The following is a 20,052-nucleotide window of genomic DNA, read 5'->3' as shown; positions in this document are numbered from 1 at the left end:
GTATTTGCGTTGTGGATTTAATGGTTTTTTTTTTTTTTAATACTTGCCTTGTATATAGTGGGCAACCAATAAATGTTTTTCAATGAGTTAATTATGAATTAAAGAACCCTATTCTTAAAAAGTAACCTAATTTTTGCCTATTCTTACCTATAAAAGCAACTTAACTCTAAGAATACTGACAATTTATTTAGTAGAACTGTGATAAAAGAGAGAGTAGAAATTTAAAACTTATGCTTTCATCATCAGTGTGGGGTCCTCCCCAGCCCTTTGCTCTGTTATACTGCTGACCACCCTTTACTATGGGCTTCCCTGGTGGCTCAAATGGTGAAGAATCTGGCTGCAATGCAGGAGACTCAGGTTCGATCCCTGGGTCAGGAAGATCCCCTGGAGGAGGGCATGGCTACCTCCTCCAGTGCTTGCCGGGAGAATTCATGGACAGAGGAGCCTGACAGGCTATGGTTCACGGGGCTGTAAAGAGTCAGACATGACTAAGCAGCATTCACTTCACTTCACTTCTTCACACATTACTGTAACCATGAACTTGTTTGTTTCCCCCACTAGGTGGGTCTGGCAGGAGCTGTGGCTGCTGTTCATCTGGTTGACCCTCAGATGTGTGGACAGTTGTGCTAAACTTACTCTTGTCTTCATGACACATGAATCTGGACAAGATCCTACTCCTATTTTATTCACTTATTAAGTCTACAGTCCATGGGGTTGCAAAAAGTCAGACATGACTGAGCAACTGACACACACAAATTGCCTGTTTATTTGCTTTTATCCTCATACCCTCCTTCCATTCTTCTTTTTCCTTAGGCCACCATTGTGATGTGCCTAGTATGTATCTTTTCGTTTATATGTTCTTTCAAAATGCAGTAAAGTATTTACGTAACCATGTATTAAGTTGTATAAATTGGTATTATATGTTATTCTGCTTCTTTCAGTTTTGAGCACACATATTTAAGCCACCTCCACATTGCCATTCGTGTACCTCTAATTGGCTCAATGAGTGAATGTATGAATGTGTGAGTGAGTTTTGGTGGTTCCTCAGCAGGGAGAAAATTCAGGTAGAAGGGGCAGAAAAAGCAAAGACCTGAGAAGGTAATCAGGGCTTGAGTCACACATGTCAGGAGTGGTGGGAAGACTGAGGAAGGAGGAGGCAGTGGGATTGAGGGGCGGGGGCTCTGGTGAAGGACAAATAATCAGGAGATGTGGTAGAGATATCTAATATAAATAGACGATTGGGGCTAGTGAGGAAAATAACCTATACATCTGCTTGCTAGCTGTAGATGTTACGTCAGAGAAGACAGGGGATTATAGGATTTCAAATGGTCGTTCAGTACAGTAGTCTACCCCCACTTTGTAACTATTTACAACTAACTTTTTACCCCCTTGCTGTAACTATTTCTGATTCCCTTCTTATAACTGATTGTGGGTTGATCAAAACATTTGTTTTCATTCTTGCACCCTCTTCTGAAGCTTTTGAACAAATTATCTTCTCGATCAGCAGCTAGCCAATGATACTTAGAAATATACCTATTGATCAGTATTTCCTTGACTAACATATCAGAATTAAAGTATTGTGTTTAAAGGGTTGTTTTAAAATAATTCTTTAGAGGATTAAGCATACTGTATGTGAACAAATAAACTAGAGAAGTGTCTACTGAAGAACATCTTTCCTTTTTTTTTTTTTCAGATTAACGTGTGGCAAACAGAGTTGAATCGTGTCTTGCCCTCACCCCTTTATCAAATAGAAACTTGGCTCCAGGAGGTAGAAAAGCTTATAGATGAAGATTTGTCAGTCTCCCAGGATTACAGTGAAGCCATGGCTCTAACACAAGAGAAAATTACTTTATTCCAGGTTGGCAAAGAAGAAACAAGGAAAAATCTATATTTTGTTAGAACTGTTCTTGAGGAAGACTTTTCTCCTAGAAGAAAGGGAAGGAAATATAGTGGGTATTTGAGGATGGTTTAGGTGATTCCTCTGGAGATTTTTGGGACCCAAAACGATTTGTCCAGTAAGTCCTAAAGCAACTGTAAAGTCTGGCCAAAAAGGAGAGGGGAGACTGTTTAAAACATGGGAGATTGGGTTCTCACTAAAATGATACGGAAGAATTTAATAGGTGAGGTTTATAGCATTTGAGCCCACAATTGAATGGAAAATACATCTGAAAACAAAAGAATTTGATAATGCTTTTACCAGAGAAACCACAGTCTGCCTCTCTGTAAAATGTTCTAGTTTAAAACATTTACGATGGAAATATTTACTCACAACATTTTAGTTGAAAATGTAAGGGCTTTAGAATTTCTTTTAAAAAAGATGCAATGCGTGCACAGAGCAAATGAGGTTAACAAACCCTTGGTTACAGAGTTTGACAATAAATGTGGTTCATGTTATACTGAATTTCTTTTCAGAGTCTGATGGATAAATTTGACTGCCATTTGAATACTCTCCTGGCGTTTGAAAATAGAGACGGAAACCATTTGCCTTTGGTACCCCCTGAAAAATTGGAGGAAATGAAAAGACGGTTTGTACCACCATCCTTTCACCACTGCTGACATCTTCATGTATGAACACTAACACGGTTCTGCAGGCAGCAGGAAATACAGATTTGTAGATAATTTTTGACAATTAGTCTTTAGCTCTTGATAACAATTCCTTCGTGTTTTATGTAATAGTAGCATGATAACATACTTCCTCTTTTATTTCCTGGGAGGATATGGTGGTAGAAAAAGTTCTGGAGTTAGACGCAGAAACTGAGCTCTTTATCTTGGTTTTGGTCAAGTTATTATGTCTTTCTGCACATTTTCTCATTTGTAAATATAGAGTAATGGTAATCACTGTGTTCATGTCTCACAAGGAATACTAGGTGAAATGGGAGGAAGTATATGAGAGCACTTAATAAACTCCAAAAAACTATAAACTAAAGATTATTTAATTGGTGTTTGTCCACATCATCTTCTCTTTTCTCATTATTCAAAGAATGATAGTAAGAAGGTATTACCTTTAATAATGAAAGCTGTTAATATGTAAATGTGGAAATTATTGTTGTATTCTTATATGGAAGTTTTCAAATTCAGTAAAATGTTTTAGAGATTAACATTTTATCATAGAAGTTCTCAATAGGGGAATAATTTCTTCAGAACATAATTCTGTTGGGTATTTTTATCTTAGAAATAGCTGGTTTATATCTCATCACAATGTTTGTTTTACTTAAAAAAAAAAAAAAAGAGGTGAGGATGCATCTGAGTTCCATGTGATTAAAAGAAAATGTTAAAGCCCCAGTATTTTTTAAAATGCCAAACAGGTTTTTCACATTTGGCCAATCGTATTAAATTAAATTCTAAAACCTGCACTATCTTCCAGAATCAACAACATTTCGGGGAAAAAAGTCATTCCACGTTTAGAATTTCATTACTATGAGTGCTCAGTTCTTGGTTTGCTAGAGGAGGTGAAATCAAAATTGCTTGTTTGGAACATCAAATACGGGAGCAAAGAATCTGTGGAATTATTGCTGGAAGACTGGCATGTAAGCTACTTTATTTCATGTCTTAGACAACTGTTCTCCATGATTCTGAGTTTGCATGTTTCCTGAGCACAATATCCCTTAACTTTTCAGGTTTTGAGATGAGTTTTCTTGGTAGCTTTCGGTAGCTTAAATATTACCTAGAGAAAAAGATTATAGGTAGTCAAATGACAGACATCGAGAAGAGTAAGAAGGAGACAATAACATTATTTAGCACAACAGAAGAAACTGAGTTAACCAGGCTAAGTTACAAAATAGTTAGAGATAGTTTCAATGTTACTTCCTTTAAAAAAAATTCCTATTTCCACCTACTGGATATCTTGCTTAATATCTTTCCCCACTCTGATATATGGTTCTATTCAAAAATTAAATTTTTCTTAGAACATTTTAATCTTAGCCTTTCAAGTTTAAAGAATGGGCAAAACAGTAAATTCTGTCTTGGAGGTTTTTCTGGGGGAGGGGTTTAGCTCTTACAATTTATAGGAAAAATTTTTGCAAATGACTTAAATATATGTGTTTATATGGTAAATTAAAACTGAAGCATCCTAGCAATGTCATTTCTATAGTTCGGCCTTATTACCCTTCTTCCTGTATCTCTGTTTTTATTTTTGACCATGTTGTGTGGCTTGCAGTGTCTTAGTTCTCCAACCGTGGCTCCGGGGCCACGGCAGTGAAAGTGCCGCATCTAACCCCTGGACCGCCAGTGCGTTCCCTGTTCCTCCGCTTTTGGAATGAGGGCCAGAAAGAAAAATCTAAGATTATGAACTTCAGTGGAAAAATTGGGAAAACATGATGAGGAAATACTTATTTTCAGTTTATGATTTAAACGCTGTACATTCCTGAATAGGAATCATCACTCTAAATTAGATTTTGAGTATTTTAACTTCTTTTTCCTACTTTGATTTTTCATTTTTTCATTTAAATAATCATACTGTTGCCACATAAGTGTATAATAAATGAGCTTTTAATTGTCTGTTCTTCCATGAAAGATTTTGCTTGCTTAAGACACATAACTTGGATAATGGTATTTCTCAAGGGTCTTTGGTAGATGATTGATTGTATCTATTTATTATCATGCTCAACATATCTAATAAAAATTGTTCAATATTAGTAAAGACATGAGAAAAACCAAGGTAGAACTGTGTCACTACATTAAGATAAACTTTGTCAGGTCTCGTACTTGTATATTGCTAATACTCATATGTATGTTTCTTTGACCTTAACTATCTTTCTTCATGAACTACTTACCCAAATATGTAGTATTAATTACTGTAAAGAAATTTTGGTGCCTAAGCGCTTCATCAATGTTTATGTCTCTGTCTGGATTTCTTGACACATTAAAAAAAATTGTCAATATGTTTTATTTTCATTTCCACCCCCAGAAATTTATTGAAGAAAAAGAGTTCCTAGCTCAACTTGAAACTTCGTTTCAAAAATGTGAAGAAATTCATAACAACTTGGGTAAAGCTGTATTTTCTTTTTGATGGAATGACCATCACTTAAAAATAACATTTCATTTGTTTCACTTTCCTTATGTATCTTAATGCTTTAGGAATTGGTTTTACATATATGTATATTTTGGAAAATTCTTGCATTCACTGTTAATACTGTTAGTTTACATATTTATTTTACCACTGTCAATTAGTATGCCAATATTTTTCTTAGCAGTATTATTTTCTTAATGAAAAACTGTTTTTTAAAATTGCTCTCTTGTCTTGTTAACATTATAGCTGGAGAATATCCAAATATTAGTAAACAATATACGATGGTGAAATATCATTTTTCCATGTATAGAGAAAATATACTTAATGTGAAGTCCACTCTACAAAAAGTTCTGGCATGTTGGGCTACTTATGTGGAAAACCTTCGTTTACTAAAGGCTTGTTTTGAGGAGACAAAGAAGGAACAGATGAAAGAGGTATTTTCAGTCTTATGGCATTTGCTTAATTTTAATTTTTTTTTTTTTCATTTTGTTTGGATACCCTCATTTTCAATCCAAAAACGAGAGACCAAGAATGAGTAAACAATTGTTGGAAAAATTCTCCAAAGTATTGGAAAGAGTTCAGGTTCTTTCTCCTATAATAGCTAAAAGGAATTTTCCTCCTTACTGTAGGTTTTATATACACACACAGAATTTTATTGAGGTATAACCCACATACACAGTATAGCATTTGGAAGATATATTGCTTAATTCCTTGGAAAGAAAAGACATGGAGTACTGGATAGCTTATGCTGCTGCTGCTAAGTCACTTCAGTCATGCCCGACTCTGTGCAACCCCACGACAGAAGCCCACCAGGCTCCCCCATCCCTGGGATTCTCCAGGCAAGAACACTGGAGTGGGTTGCCATTTCCTTCTCCAATGCATGAAAGTGAAAAGTGAAAGGGAAGTTGCTCAGTCGTGTCCGACTCTTTGCGACCCCATGAACTGCAGCCTTCCAGGCTCCTCCATCCATGGGATTTTCCAGGCAAGAGTACTGGAGTGGGTTGCCATTGCCTTCTCTGATACATTTAAAATAAATTAATAAATTAGAAAGTTTTCTTTACATTTAGGTGAGTACCTTTCAGTTCTAAAAGCTTTCTTACTTTCTAGAGGAAGAAAAACAAAATACTTCAGATTTATGTGGAGAAGTGTGGAAAAAATTTTGGTATAATTTATTATTGTTTTTATTTGCCATTTGTGTAATAACCTGTTTTATGATTTTTCTTTGAGGTAGTTTTCTTTCTTTCATTTGCTTTCTTCTGTTGCAAATAAGTGTAGACAACCTCTCAGATTAAACATTTTCCATATAAAAGCTAAAGATACTGAACAAAAAACAGGCTGTTCGTATGAAAGTAAAATTTCTAATAAATGTATGAATGCAAAAAGAATATTCGAGTGAGTCATTACTTTTCCCTATAACCTATATTGATACCCAAAATTCAAATCTTTGGCTTTCAACAGGTCTTCTGTCTTTTAAAGGTCTTTTAATGAGATTCACATTTCTTTGAAAAAATAAGACTTTAAGCCTTGCAGTTTCCAAACTCGATGCTGAGATGCCCTGAGCTACCAAAGAGAACTCTTGGGTAAATTTAAAATTTGAGGGAGAAAAGCAACATCTGTCTGTTGAACAGCACACAAATTACCACTAAGCTGTTTGGACCTGACTAATTATGAATGAGAAGTGTTTGGTACTTTTTCTAGCTTAGGGAATCCTTGAAAAAATTTCTGAGACATTAAGGGGGCCATGAACTGAAAAGATTTGAAACCTTTGCTCTAAGCCTGTCAGCTGCTTAGAAAAATAGAAGAACATCACATGCTTCTTAAAAGTCCAGGATCAAGAATGATGACAGACAGCTGCTGCTGCTGCTAACTGCTTCAGTCGTGTCCGACTCTGTGCGACCCCATAGACGGCAGCCCACCACGCTCCCCCGTCCCTGGGATTATCCAGGCAAGAACACTGAAGTGGGTTGCCATTTGCTTCTCCAATGCATGAAAGTGAAAAAAATAAAGTGAAGTCGCTCAGTCGTGTCCGACTCCTAGCGACCCCATGGACTGCAGCCTACCAGGCTCCTCCACCCATGGGATTTTCCAGGCAAGAGTACTGGAGTGCGGTGCCATTGCCTTCTCTGTGACAGACAGCTAGCAGCTGCCAATTGATCCAAGGATGAAGAGGTAGCCCAACAGGGAGGGTCAGAATCTCTGCAAAATCTTCACACTTACTTTTGCTCGAAATCAAGCTCAGTGAAGATCTTTTATGAGTAATAGAAAGACAAATATTATGTCATTAAAATATTGCATTGTTTATATGTTATATAGGTTCCCTTTGAGACACTCTCCCAGTGGAATCTACAACATACTACTTTAAATGAAGTGGGAAATTTCTTATTTCAAGTCAGCAATGATGAAGTTGGATCGTCTATTTCTAAAGAACTGAAGAGGCTGAATAAAAGATGGAGAAAGCTTATTACAAAAGCTCAGCCTGTAAGGTTTTTTTTTTTTTTGCTAACAGCTTCTTTGAGGTATAATTCACATGCATACAATTCACTCATTTAGTGTGAATTCCTCAGTGGTTCTCAGTATATTTAATGTTGTGCAAGTCATCACCATAATCAATTTTAGAACATTTTCATCACCTCATAAAGAAACTTTGTACCCATTAGCAGTCACTCCTCATTTTCTCCCAATGTCCCCAGCTTTAAAAATTGTCCTGTTCTGGGTATTTCACATAAAGGAAGTCATAAGATATGTAGTCTTTTGTTTCTGGCTTTTTTCACTCAGTGCAGTGTTTTTACAGCTCATTCATTCTGTAGTGTGCATTAGCACTTCATCCCTTCGGACCAGCAGAGCATAATCTGCTGTATGGACATGCCGCACTGTGTTTATTCGTTGACCGGTTGACGAACATTTGACTTCTTTCCACTTTTTTGACTCTTACGAACAATGCGGATATAACCATTCATGTTCAGCTTTTTCTGTGGACGTTCAGCATAGATTTTTAGTTGAACTTTATGTGCCATTAAAGAGTAACATAAGCATTTTTGCCTGTTAGATTTCAAAGCCTTTGAAAACATACAGCAAATTTTATCTTTATATTTAATATTTGTTGTTGTTGTTTAGTCCTAAGTCATGTCTGACTCTTTTGCAACTCCCCAGACTGTAGCCTGCCAGGCGCCTCTGTCTGGGGGATTTCCCAGGCAAGAATACTGCAGTGGGTTGGCATTTCCTTCTCCAGGGGATCTTCCCAACCCAGGGATGGAACCCATGTCTCCTGCATTGGCAGGCAGATTCTTTATCACCAGGCTACCAGGGAATCCCTATATTTAGTATAGTGCTTCATAAAAGCACATATTTAAAAAATAATTTTTGAACTTAAATGATTATTCTCTTATTCTTAATAATTTGAGACTGAGGTGTTGTATGGGAAATTTTATAATGTTCCTAATAAACCCTAAAAAAATTGTTTTTAATCATATATCTTAGAATAAAAGATATAAACATTACATTTCATGACATTAATTTTTCATAGGAAGTGAACCTGCCACTTATGAAATTACAAGATGAGCCCTTTCTTGACAATTCTGGAAATATTCAGCTATCCAAGGAAGAAAATCTAGCTGTTGGTTTTTCAACATATAGGTCAAGCGAACTTCCTGAAAACCACAATCAGAATATTATGGTAAATAATCATATTTTATGTAGTTCCTTTGTATTGATATATGGAAATAATTTAACTTTGCTGTTTTTTCCTTTGGAAAACAACCCATATTGTTGAAACATAGATAAGAAAGATTATTAGATAACACTTAAAGTATGGTCATTGTTCAGTAAAATGCCCAAGTGGAACCCTCACGCAGTGGTCATCAGTGCCTAAACAGTAGCCATAAGCCTCTAGCTTTTATGGTTGTAGGCTTATGGATTAAAATAAATAAAAAATTTGAAAGGAAATAGTAAATAAAAGCCCTGTGCCTCTAACTCACTGAAGAGTTTGCAGACACACAGAAGCAGTCATGCTTTCTGAGCTGTGGAAGTGCAGTTTCTGTTTTCTTCAGATTACTTCTGACTAGTACTCAGTTGTCCAGCTTTAGGCTAGCCTCTGGCCTGTCTTGCATCCTTTCTGTAAAATGGGGGGAAGTAAAATCTTTATTTCCTGCTGTGTTGTGTAATTCAGAGGGTGACTTTAGATTATAGATAAGAATATGGAAAAGAAAGAACAACAACAAGAAATCATACACATGTATGGTGTAGCGCCTGTGATTTTGGAAATATGCCCCCTTCAGAAAAATAACTTATACAACTTTAAAGAAAATACAACTTTAAAGAAATAAATTTATCTGGCTTTTGCCAGTTGCTGTGATGGAGTGCCTGTTTTCCCATCATTAGGAGACCTAATTATGGAACATCTTGAATCTGTGCACTATGCTCTTCGTATAGAAAAATACAGAATATTTTTCTCATACATTTAAAATGTGATCTGATTAAAAACAGCTTTAAGAATTTGTCATATAAAACTGTAGCATATCAACTTATAGGATACTGAGAGATTATTAATGGGAAAAGACAATTTTATTGAAATTTGATTCTGATATTTCACAACTACTGTTACCAATGGCTAGCTGTATTTAATTAAATTGTATACCAGTTTTAGAAATGTGTTTATAGAGTCAATACTATAATTTTCTAAGCTCTAATCTTTCCTGTAAAATGGAAATAATAGTAACTAACTGATAGGAATGATATCCTTAAGAAGATTTTGTGAATAAATCTCTTAATTTTTAAAGTATTTATATTATCATAATGTATCATTATGTCCAAAAAGTAGATCTTAAATCATTAAAATATGTTGATTTAGCACTCTCAGGGGGAAAAAAGCAATATAATGTGTTTATTTTTATTTTTTTGGCATAAAAGTTCAGTATGCATTTTAACTAACTTTTATAAAGATGCTGTTAAAACATTGAGTTTAAAAAGCAGCCATTGTTTTTGAGACTTTAACTGTTAAATTAATTTAATGGTAAATGATACCATTTTCTCGAGTGATAATTTTGAATGTTGTAGGCTGGGGAAGTACATGAAAAAGAAAATGAAGACTTTTCAGGGCCACTGAAAGTGGCTAAAGAGGTTGAAAAGCTCATTGGACAAGTGGAAACCTGGGAGGCAGAAACCACGTCTGTTTTGGATCTTCTGAGACAGCAGGATGATGTAGAGACCTCAGTGGAAGAATCTTTGCAGGTATGACTGTAACAGCATTAACAAGACAGCTTTTGTGGCTGTAGGCTTATGGATTAAGATAAAAAGTTTTAAAGGAAATAGTAAATAAAACCACTGTTTGAATTTTCTTTGTTGGGGTTTTTTAAAAAAATGACATGGAATCTCAACCCTGGATCATTTGCTGTGATTTTGCCTGAAGACAGAGGATAGAGTTGAAGACTAATAATACCTGAGGAATTTAAATTCTTGAACTGATTTTCCCAGCTCCAGAGTGGAGATTAAAATATTCTCTTTCATCAGAGGGCAATGAGATGAGTGAGTTCAGTCTTCCTATAGCTCAGGGCAGTGTGAATATAAGAGACGATGCAATCTACTCTTGGAAAGCTCAGCCCCTGTGGAAGCCACTTTCCTTTCTTACCTGATGCAGGGAGGGGGCTGCATGTTGTTAAAACTCTGTTCTGTCTTTATTCTCAGGCAGTTGACGCATTGAAAAGCAATGAGGCAAGAGTGTATTTTAATATCACTCAGTTCTTCCTGGAAAGAAGTTACAATTGAGGTTTTACTGAGTTCCAGCTCAGCTATGAAATTTATAGAGCATGTCATACATTATAGCAAGATGGCAAGTTCTAGGAGTAAAGAATTACTTGTTTAATTCTTTTGACTTTTGAAATTCTTTTCTACATTTTGAAAAGGTGTATATGAATAATTCTGTGTTTCATTGTTCATAAGAGTAATACCTTTCCTTGCTCTGAAAATATTATGTGAACTTAACCTGTGCCATCTGCTGGTACTTTTCTAATTTTATTTATCTATTTATTTTTGTAACTGAAATTTCTTTTAGTGTAATAAATGAGTGAGAAATGAAAAATTCAGTATTTTTAAAATATTGAATTTTTTAAAAAATCAAAGGTGTTAAACAGTGAAAACACAAACATGCTGGAATATACTTCTGGTAAGAAAAAGTTAAGTAAAACTTATGGTTGCTGGGAGGAAGGAGATGGGGGAAGGGATACTTAGGGAGTTTGGGATGGACAGATATACACTGCTAGTTTTAAAATAGATAACCAACAAGAACCTACTATGTGGAACAGGGAACTCTGCTCAGTGTTATATGACCTGAACGGGAGGGGAGTTTGAGGGGAGAATGGATACATGCATATGTTTGTCCCTTTGCTTTCCACCTGAAACTGTCACAACATTGTTAATCGGTTATACTCCAATACGAGATAAAAAGTTTGATGAAACAAAAAAAAATGAACAAAGGTAGATCTTTATTGGATCAAGGTATATTGTTAATCAAGAAATACAAGTTGCTGAACAGTATGGGTCATGTGTTTTTAGTATTTTAATACTAAAACTCTAAATACTTTTAGTGTTTTTAAAAACAGTTGCCTTTTGTACTTTATACTTTTAAATCTATAGAAAAATATCTGTGAGCCCTCCTCTGAGTGTATTTCCTGGTACATAGTAGATATAAAGTACATATTTTTTAAATGAATATGCAAATGATTGATTAAATGACGAGGGATGGGGAAGAAGAAAAACTTTTTATTCATGTGCTCTACTTCTATTCTTGTTGAAGTATTTTACAGGAACTTTTGTTACTTTTATAATTAAAAATAGAAAAAATTGAAATTACAAATCAATGTGCTCATTTCAGAACATTTAAATAATTTATAAAAGTATAAAGTGAAAGTGTTAGTCACTCAGTCATGTCTGACTCTTTGTGATCCCCTGGACCATGGATCCATGGGATTTCCCAGACAAAAATACTGGAGTGGGTTGCCATTCCCTTATCCAGGGAATTTTCCTAACCCAGGGGTCAAACCCCGGGTCTCCTGCATTGCAGGCAGATTTTTTACCATCTGAGCCACCAGGGAAGCCCATAAAAGTGTAAAGAGGAGAATAAAAATCACCACAATTCCTCTGTTCTATGATAAATAAGATCAATATTTCCATAGTTGATATCACACAATATAATTTCTATTTTATAGAAATATACCTATGCCACCTCTGAGTTGTAATTTAAAATTTTTTTGTTGTTTTGATAACTGAAAAGTGGTGCCCCATTATTTTAATTTGTAACTTATTTGATTACATGTAAGGTTGAACTGTCTTTCATATATTCATTAGCCATTTGTTTCCATGAATAATGTCTTTGTATTTTCTGAATTTTCTTTGGGATCTTAGTATTTTTTTTATTGAATTTATAAGCTCTCTGAATCATGACTCATTTTCATTTGTATGGCAAATATATTTACCAAGTTGTTGACTTTTAAGTTATTTTATTTTACATACAAAATTTTTGTATTTTTATAGTCATTTCTGCCTTTAAAGGCCCTCCAAACCCAGGGAGCAGATCAATTTTCATGGATAATTTCTTCTCTTTCTAGTTTCATGTTTTATATATAATTTTCTAATTCATCTGAAATTTATTTTTGGTATCTTGTAAAAAGCATGGTTCTAAAAAGATGTTTTTCCAACAGCTGTTTTCTCCAGTAGCATTTATTGAACTCCTTTCTGACTGATTTGACTACGTGAATAATTTCACTTTAAGGTTTATTTCTACTCTCTCAACTTATTTTCTCTCTATCGGCATTGTATTCTTCTAGTCTTTATTTTATCTAAGTGCTTAGTGTTTAAGAATAATACACAAAAGACTATGTTGCTCAGAATCTGATTGTATTAATATAAATTTTAAAATGAATTTTAAAAATAACTTTTTTAGAATATAAATTTGCCTCATTTTGGATTAACAGTTAACTTTTTATGATTTCCTGATGAGATTATTAATATGTTTAACATATAATCAGAATATTTATTGTTATCTCACTCTACTTATAGCATCTTATTGCCAAAGGCTCTATGTATGAAGAGCTTGTATCTAGAATTGAAGACACTTTACAAATGGATGTACAACATGTTTCAAGTCAGGAGTCTCTCCAACATGTCCTCACAGCTGGACTTCAGGCAAAGATTCAAGAAGCTAAAGAGAAAGTCCAGGTCTCTCTTTAATCTTCCCTATTTACTGAATTTAGTCTTTAAAACCAAGTAGTCAATGGGAGGGCAGGACAGAGAAGGGGATTGCCTTGTAGTTTGAAAATTTTTTGCAAAATATTAATTTTCCCTTTTATTTCTTTATAATTTAGAGCATGTTGGAAAATATCAATATAGTAAATAGAATATTCTTATGTCTAGTGGGAAAATATGAGTTGCTACTCAAGCTGTTTTTCAATTTATGAGTTTTCTAAGAAGTTGGGCCAAGTGTTAAGTTGACAATTTTCTGTCATTACAGATCAGTATGATAAAATTAGTAGCTGTGTTGAAGAACTCAACTGATGTTTCCCAAGACCTGGATGTCAGGCTGAAGGTGGAAGAAACACAGAAGGAACTTGAATCATACATTACAAGGGCTGAGCAGTTACTTGGGCAAAAAGAGAGCCAGAGGGGACTAATTACAAAATACAAGGTGGGGCTGTTTCAACTATCACATGTAGGGCATTTTTCATTACCTCATTTACAATCAAGATGTTTCCATCACTGTAATTATAATGAAGTTATCATAACTTTTAAAAAGTCCTAGTTTTCTATATTGTTCCCCAGAGACTCTTAAACATTCAAGTGATTTTTTAAATTCAAATTTTACTGTAGACTCACTGAATGAATTCAGTGATATAGTGTACAAAGCATGGCTGACTCTATGACACTGAGCAAGAATTTGATTTCTCTGGCTTTTTTAATCAATAAAATGGACATAATAATTCTAGTCCTATTCAACTGCCAAATAAATGAAAACAAGATATGTGAAGAAGCTTTGAGCGGTTAAAATTCCCCAAATGTAAAATAAAATTATTATTAAAATACTTTAATCAAAGTTACTAGGGACATATACTTATCAGCAGTTAAAGATCCAGTAATAGTTTGCATGGAGACAGTGTTTGGTTGACTTCATGGTTTGATAGGCAGCTTAAGATGGTATCAAAATCAATGGTAAAAACTACTATGTATAAAATAAATAAGCTCCAAGGATATATGTGCAGCATAGAAAATATAGCTATTATTTTATGATAACTTTAAATGGAGTGTAATCCATAAAAATATCCAATCACTCTGTTGTACACTTGAAACTAATGTAATATTGTAAATCAGTTATACTTAAAAAAGAAAAATATGTCCAAGCATATCTAAAGCAGAGACTCACTATTAATTAATACTGGGAGGCACTGGGAGATATGAAATAAAAGTAAAACAAGGTCTCTACCCTTAGACATCGGAGAGGTAGAGAAATATATGTTCCTTCATTCATCCATTCAACATTTACTAAATTTACTGAACATTTTAAATGGGCTAGGCATTTTGGGAGAGATAAAAAGAAGTAAATCCAAAGCAGAAATAGACTACCAGACATAAAAAGCAAACTTATGTTTACTAAAGGGGATAGCAGGCTGGGGAGATAAATTAGGAGTTTGGGATTAACATATACATACCTCTATATATAAAATAGATAATCAGCAAGGTCCTACTGTATAGCATGGGCAACTCTACTCAATATCTTGTAATAACTTCAGTATCTTATAATAATAGAAAATAATCTAAAAAATAATATATATATTATTTTATATATATATATATATATAACTGAATCACCTTGCTGTACACTTCAAAGTAACACAGTATTGTAAATTAACTAAACTTTAATTTTTTTAAACAAAGATGAAGTCAATCAGTACTCTGTGCTACTGCACCCAGTCTTTCCAGGAAAAGGGACTCCTCCAGCAGCCTCTCTTAATCCTCCTTGTGGCCTCCTCCTCTTGTCTGGGTTCAACCCTCTTTTGGCTTTCTGGACTGTTAACCATACTGGACCATAGCACCAGCTATTTCAACATTGCTTCTCCCACAACCATCTTATTCTGTTTGCACCTTGTCAGCCACCAGCTTTGCCCAGTTCCCACTGTCTTTTTTTTTTCTCCCAGTTTTACTCCTGGAATGCTGAGAGTGCTGAACTGAGCTAGAGTCAGTGGTTCTTGTAAATAATCACTAGGCTGGATTTTAAGAGGACAGATACAGTCAGCTGAGGAAAGAGGGAAGGGAAAGAAAAAGCAGAGGCCTCAGGCCCCTTCTCTACCAGAGGGAGGAATTACAGTGTTAGTCCTCATACCACTTTCCTCTTCCTGCCCTTCTTCCTTTTGAAATCTGAAGCCAAGGCCTCCTCCTTTTTGTCTCTGGCATTTAGTAAAATAGTCCCATTTTCACAGCAGAAGCAGAATCCGTGCCTTGCTAGTTACTGCCCTGAGGCCCCAGGGACTCCTGGGACACATGAGTGGCAGGAGTTCCCTGCCCGCACATGGGGCTAGCATGTCTTCCCTTTCCATAAATCTAGCAGTCCTCACAGAGGCTTTAGAGGAGGTCCCTGGGGCTCAGACTGTACCTTTTCTGCACAAGACCCATGATAAATATGTAATAAGTAAATGAATAAATCGCCAGCCTGCTTCATTGCTTTCTCCCTCAGAATTAGTTTCATCTTCTTGTCTCTTATAGATTTTTCTGCCCTTTCTTAGACACTAAACTATTTTCTGTTCTGTTGTTTGATGGTTGCCTAAGCCGGGTTTCTGTTCTTACAGAGTATTATTGCCAGGCAAGATCCTGTAAGAGTAGGTAAGTGTGAGATGAGGAGCAGGCATGTTCCAGTCTATGGGACTGCCACTGGTGTGGGCCCTAAACAAGCCTTTGAAGTCCATGATAAGAGGATGTCGCCTCCTTGCAGCATAAAGTGATTATGCACAGTATTAAACATTTGCCACATTACCCCTACTATAAACTGTGTCTTATTGCAACACTGATATCTAATACAAGCTGGTATACTCTTTGGACTGTATTACTTATGAAGTGTGGTCATCTGCTCAATACTTAAGAACTTTAGAGGATACTTTGCCAGTGGCTCATAATAACAAGCCTTTTAATTGTTTATGAAAGGGACCAAAAACTGTTTGGAATATCAAAAGGAAGTCTCTGTCTTGGCCTCAAAGGTGTAACTATGTTTGAATAATAAATATTTGCAGTTCTTTTCAAAAGAAATCAAAGCATACAAAAGGGAGATCAAAAAAAAAAATCAAAAAAAAAACCAAAAGGGAGATCACCTTCAGTCTACACCTAAAAGTCTCCCCTAAATCTTCAAGTAGTCTCCATGGAGTCCTTTCCTGGTTCTCCCTGTTAAAATTCTCTAAAATTCTACCTGTTAAATTAGCTTTGATAACATGGCCGTAGAATAAGGCTTTCATACTCTTGTTTGTGGTTTTTGTTTGTTTGTTTTTTTAGGAAGCACTGATAATTTCTAATACTAAAAGTCTGGCCAAGTATTTGAAAGCTGTTGAAGAACTGAAAAATAATGTAACTGATGATGTAAAGCTGTCTTTGGAAGAAAAGAGTAGAGACATTTGTGCCAAGTGGGAGGTAAGAACATGCATGTATGTCTGGGGCTTATGATCCTGATATTGATCCTGATATTAATATATACACATGTAGAGTTTCATAGAAAATATGGGTAGGCTTTGGTGGCAGACAGACCTGGATCCAGCAGCTAATGAATGAACTTGAGCAAGTTGCTTAGCTCCTAGGAGTTTTATTGATGAATTGGGAAAAACCTCACTGACTTGGCAGGATTGTTGCAAGGCTTTATATAAAGCACCTACCACAGAGATTGTTTTTGCTAAATGTTATTGAGTATTAAATATGTGTGTGAGTATATGAAGAGAGAGAGAATAAAGTAATATAATTGAATGTCTACTGTTAAAGGGTTTCTTAAAACACATTTAAAAATAATCTTTTAATTTTAGAACAATTTTATATTTACAAAATTATTAAAAAGGTAGTAATAATGATACAGAGAATTCCAGTGTATGCATGCCCAGTTTCCCCAGTTATTAATATATTAATATAGTACATTTGTCATAAGGGACTAATAGTACATTATTAACTAAAGTTTAATTTCCACCTAATATCCTTTTTCATCTGTTACGGAATCCCATTCAGGATATACATTGTAGTTACTTGTTATTTCTCAATAGGCTTATAGCTCTATATTTTATATATATTTTCTCCCAGTCTACCTCTTTTTTAATTCTAACCATGTCTTTCACAGCTGAAACACATTTTTAGTTATTAGAAAGAAAAAAAAATGTTTATGAGTTTTAAAACATCCTCCCCAAAGATATATGCATGAATCAGAATTACACATAAATTCATTTCTATGCTTGGTTACCACAAATATTTTAATTTTTTAATGGAAATCTTCTCAATATATCCTGTTTCCATGGTTAATATGTGTCTTTGATTTTTTTTAATAGTCTCTTCATCATGAAATGTCCCTATATATTCAACAACTAAAAATAGACATTGAAAAAGGAAAACTTAGTGATAGTATTGCAAAACTTGAAAAGCAAATCAATAAAGAAAAGAAGCTAATTCGCAGAGGAAGGACCAAGGGTCTCATCAAAGAACATGAGGTAAAAACCTGTTTTCATTCAAGTTTTGTCATCACTGTGGGGTTTATCCTAAATGGTTTAGTAAGTCCTTGGCTAGGATTAAAACTGCTCTGAAAATTACCTCAGCGCTTTTGTCCCCTGGGGTTCATCCCTTCTGCAGTTGAAGCTCTATCTAACCAGAGCCTGCGTGTCTTGTTTTTTAGAGGTGAGAAGAATTCAGCATTGACTTCTTTTTTTTTTTTTTTTTTTCATATATCTCAGTGCCCCTTGTCCTCAAGACTCTGATTACAAACATGTCACCGTCTGTTGAAGTTCCCGTAGTTACTTTTGTAAGGACTCGGCATCCTCTGAAGCACAGCTTTTGTGAAAGATAGTAAATCAGGATATAAACCAGCCTGGGCCATCTTATGGTCTGTTTTTGGTCCTCATCCTATTTGATTGCTTTTGTATATTTGACAGTCCCGACCCCTCTTTTCATTTAAACTTTCTACTGCTGTGGCTCTCTCAATATCCATCTCTCTTGCATTTTATTATTTTGCGAGAGATCCTTCTTTTTACATGTTCTTCACAAATTTTCCTTTTTTCTTCTGATATCCCAAAGCTTTTGTTCTGGGGTCTCTGTTCTTGGCTAATCTCATGCTTGCTCCAGGTGACTGTACGTACTTTGGTGCTTTAACTGCCCTCTCTGCAAGGAAAAGCCCAGATCCTTATCTCCAGCTGAGTCCTTCCCCCTGAAGTCCAGATTGTGTCTCTGAGTAGTAGATAGCACCAGAGTTCTTCAGAGACCTCCACTTCAGCATGTCCAAATCCAGCCAATCTTATCTCAGACTTTTCTTCCTCTAACACATCCTGGTTATGAAAGACATCGCTGTCTCAGAACTCCCTCCCCCCTTCCTCTTCCCTCTTCCCTCAGCCTTGGAGTCAGCTGCCAGGTCCCATCTGTTAATCTTCAGAAGAGCTGCTGCTTCTCCTTCCTTTCCATCAGTGTTGCTACTTCCCTTAACCTGGGTTATTTTTTCAGTGCGATGGTGGTGGCATCATTTTCTGGTCCCGTCATGAGAGTGACCCATTGAACCCCCCTTACTCTCAGGACATCTCCGAACTCCTCAGAACTCCATGCAGGCCCTTCACCGTGTGGCCCCAGGATACATCTTCAGTGCCCCTTCTGCCACGCTAGACTCCACGTCCTTTTGGAACATCTGGAGCTTTTCCTGTCTTGGCTGCTCCTTCTGTTAGGCACGACCCCTCTCTCCTTTTCCTTGGAGGACTCCGTGCATGTTCTTTCAACCTCTAGCCCAGATGGTTCCCTCATGTGAAGGGGTTTTCCTCTGACTGCTTAAGGCAGGAGGTGTCTCTTGTCATGCTGTTTGCTCATTATTTGTGTGGTTACTGTGGGGAAGGAACAAGCTTTCCTCGACGGTTTAAGATCCTTGGTTGGATCTGGAAATTGAACCGACAAAGACAGATTAACAGGAGAAAAGCATACATATTTCCTTGAATTTTTTTAATGTGCATTGGAAACTTCATAAGGGCATAATGACCCAAAGAAGTGACTGGAGCAGGAATCTTGTGTACCTTTCAGACAAAGAAACAATACATTTGTGAAGAATTGACAAGACAGAGAAGTTTGGGCTAGGGGTAGTGAAATGGTGAAGAAATAACTAGGAAGAGAAACGTTATGGTACAAGGTTTCTTGCACATTCCTGTGGTCCCATCTCTGGGCTGATAAAACTCTGTCTCCAGTAAAAGGAGCTTTATTTCTTGCCCTTAGGCAGAAAAGGAGAAGCCTTTTCTGTTTTATTTTTTGACCACACTGTGCAGCTGGCTGGATCTTAGTTCTTGAACCAGGGATTGAACCCTGGGCCCCAGTAGTGAAAGCACTGAGTCCTAGCCACTGGACCGCCGGGGAATTCCCTCTGCATTTACTGCTGCTGCTGCTTTTTTAAAAAATATTTATTTGTTTGGCTATGTCAGGTCTTAGTTGCAGCATGAGGGATCTCGGTTGTGTATCTGGGATCCTTGCCGCTAATGGACTCGAGTTGTGTCTCATGGGCTCCAGAACTCTAGGGAGTCGTAATGAAGAATAATATAGACATACAGTTGGCAGTTGGCCCTAAAGGGATTCGCCACAGCCTAATGATGGAGTGAAGGAAACCAGAACATGTCATCCCAACATATGCCTCTCTGACACACAAGGAAATTTTTTTTAATTGAAGCATGGTTAATTTACAGTGTTGTGTTAGTTTCTGCTATGTAGATGAGTGATTCAGTCGTATGTAATTCCCTCTGCATTTACTGCTTCTTTTTAAAAAAATATTTATTTATTTACATATTGTATATATTGTTCTTCATTATGAT

The 20,052-nt window shown here is 35.9% G+C and overlaps 1 protein-coding gene across 17 annotated transcripts in view; it reads left to right on the top strand.

Moving 5' to 3' along the window:
* The window catches only part of SYNE2 (spectrin repeat containing nuclear envelope protein 2), a 326,831-nt gene that overhangs the window by 103,456 nt on the left and 203,323 nt on the right, over positions 1–20,052 (top strand). For all 17 annotated transcript variants that reach the window (XR_015134181.1, XM_086320335.1, XM_086320332.1 and 14 more), the window contains 12 exons: positions 1,694–1,858; positions 2,413–2,525; positions 3,365–3,527; positions 4,907–4,985; positions 5,255–5,442; positions 7,322–7,486; positions 8,532–8,681; positions 10,061–10,234; positions 13,058–13,216; positions 13,509–13,682; positions 16,529–16,663; positions 17,557–17,715. Coding sequence is in view for 16 of the 17 variants with exons in the window: in XM_086320335.1 (XP_086176461.1) it covers positions 1,694–1,858; positions 2,413–2,525; positions 3,365–3,527; positions 4,907–4,985; positions 5,255–5,442; positions 7,322–7,486; positions 8,532–8,681; positions 10,061–10,234; positions 13,058–13,216; positions 13,509–13,682; positions 16,529–16,663; positions 17,557–17,715 (1,824 nt within the window). In the remaining variant the exon portion in view is untranslated. The remainder of the gene's footprint in view (positions 1–1,693; positions 1,859–2,412; positions 2,526–3,364; positions 3,528–4,906; positions 4,986–5,254; positions 5,443–7,321; positions 7,487–8,531; positions 8,682–10,060; positions 10,235–13,057; positions 13,217–13,508; positions 13,683–16,528; positions 16,664–17,556; positions 17,716–20,052) is intronic.

Source organism: Bos grunniens, chromosome 10 (genome assembly GCF_055505025.1).
Source record: "Bos grunniens cultivar Pamir isolate PY7600 chromosome 10, Bosgru_T2T1.0, whole genome shotgun sequence".
NCBI classification, from domain to species: Eukaryota; Metazoa; Chordata; class Mammalia; order Artiodactyla; family Bovidae; genus Bos; species Bos grunniens.
Note: the sequence above shows the minus strand (reverse complement) of the source record. Positions and strands in the feature narration are given on the sequence as shown.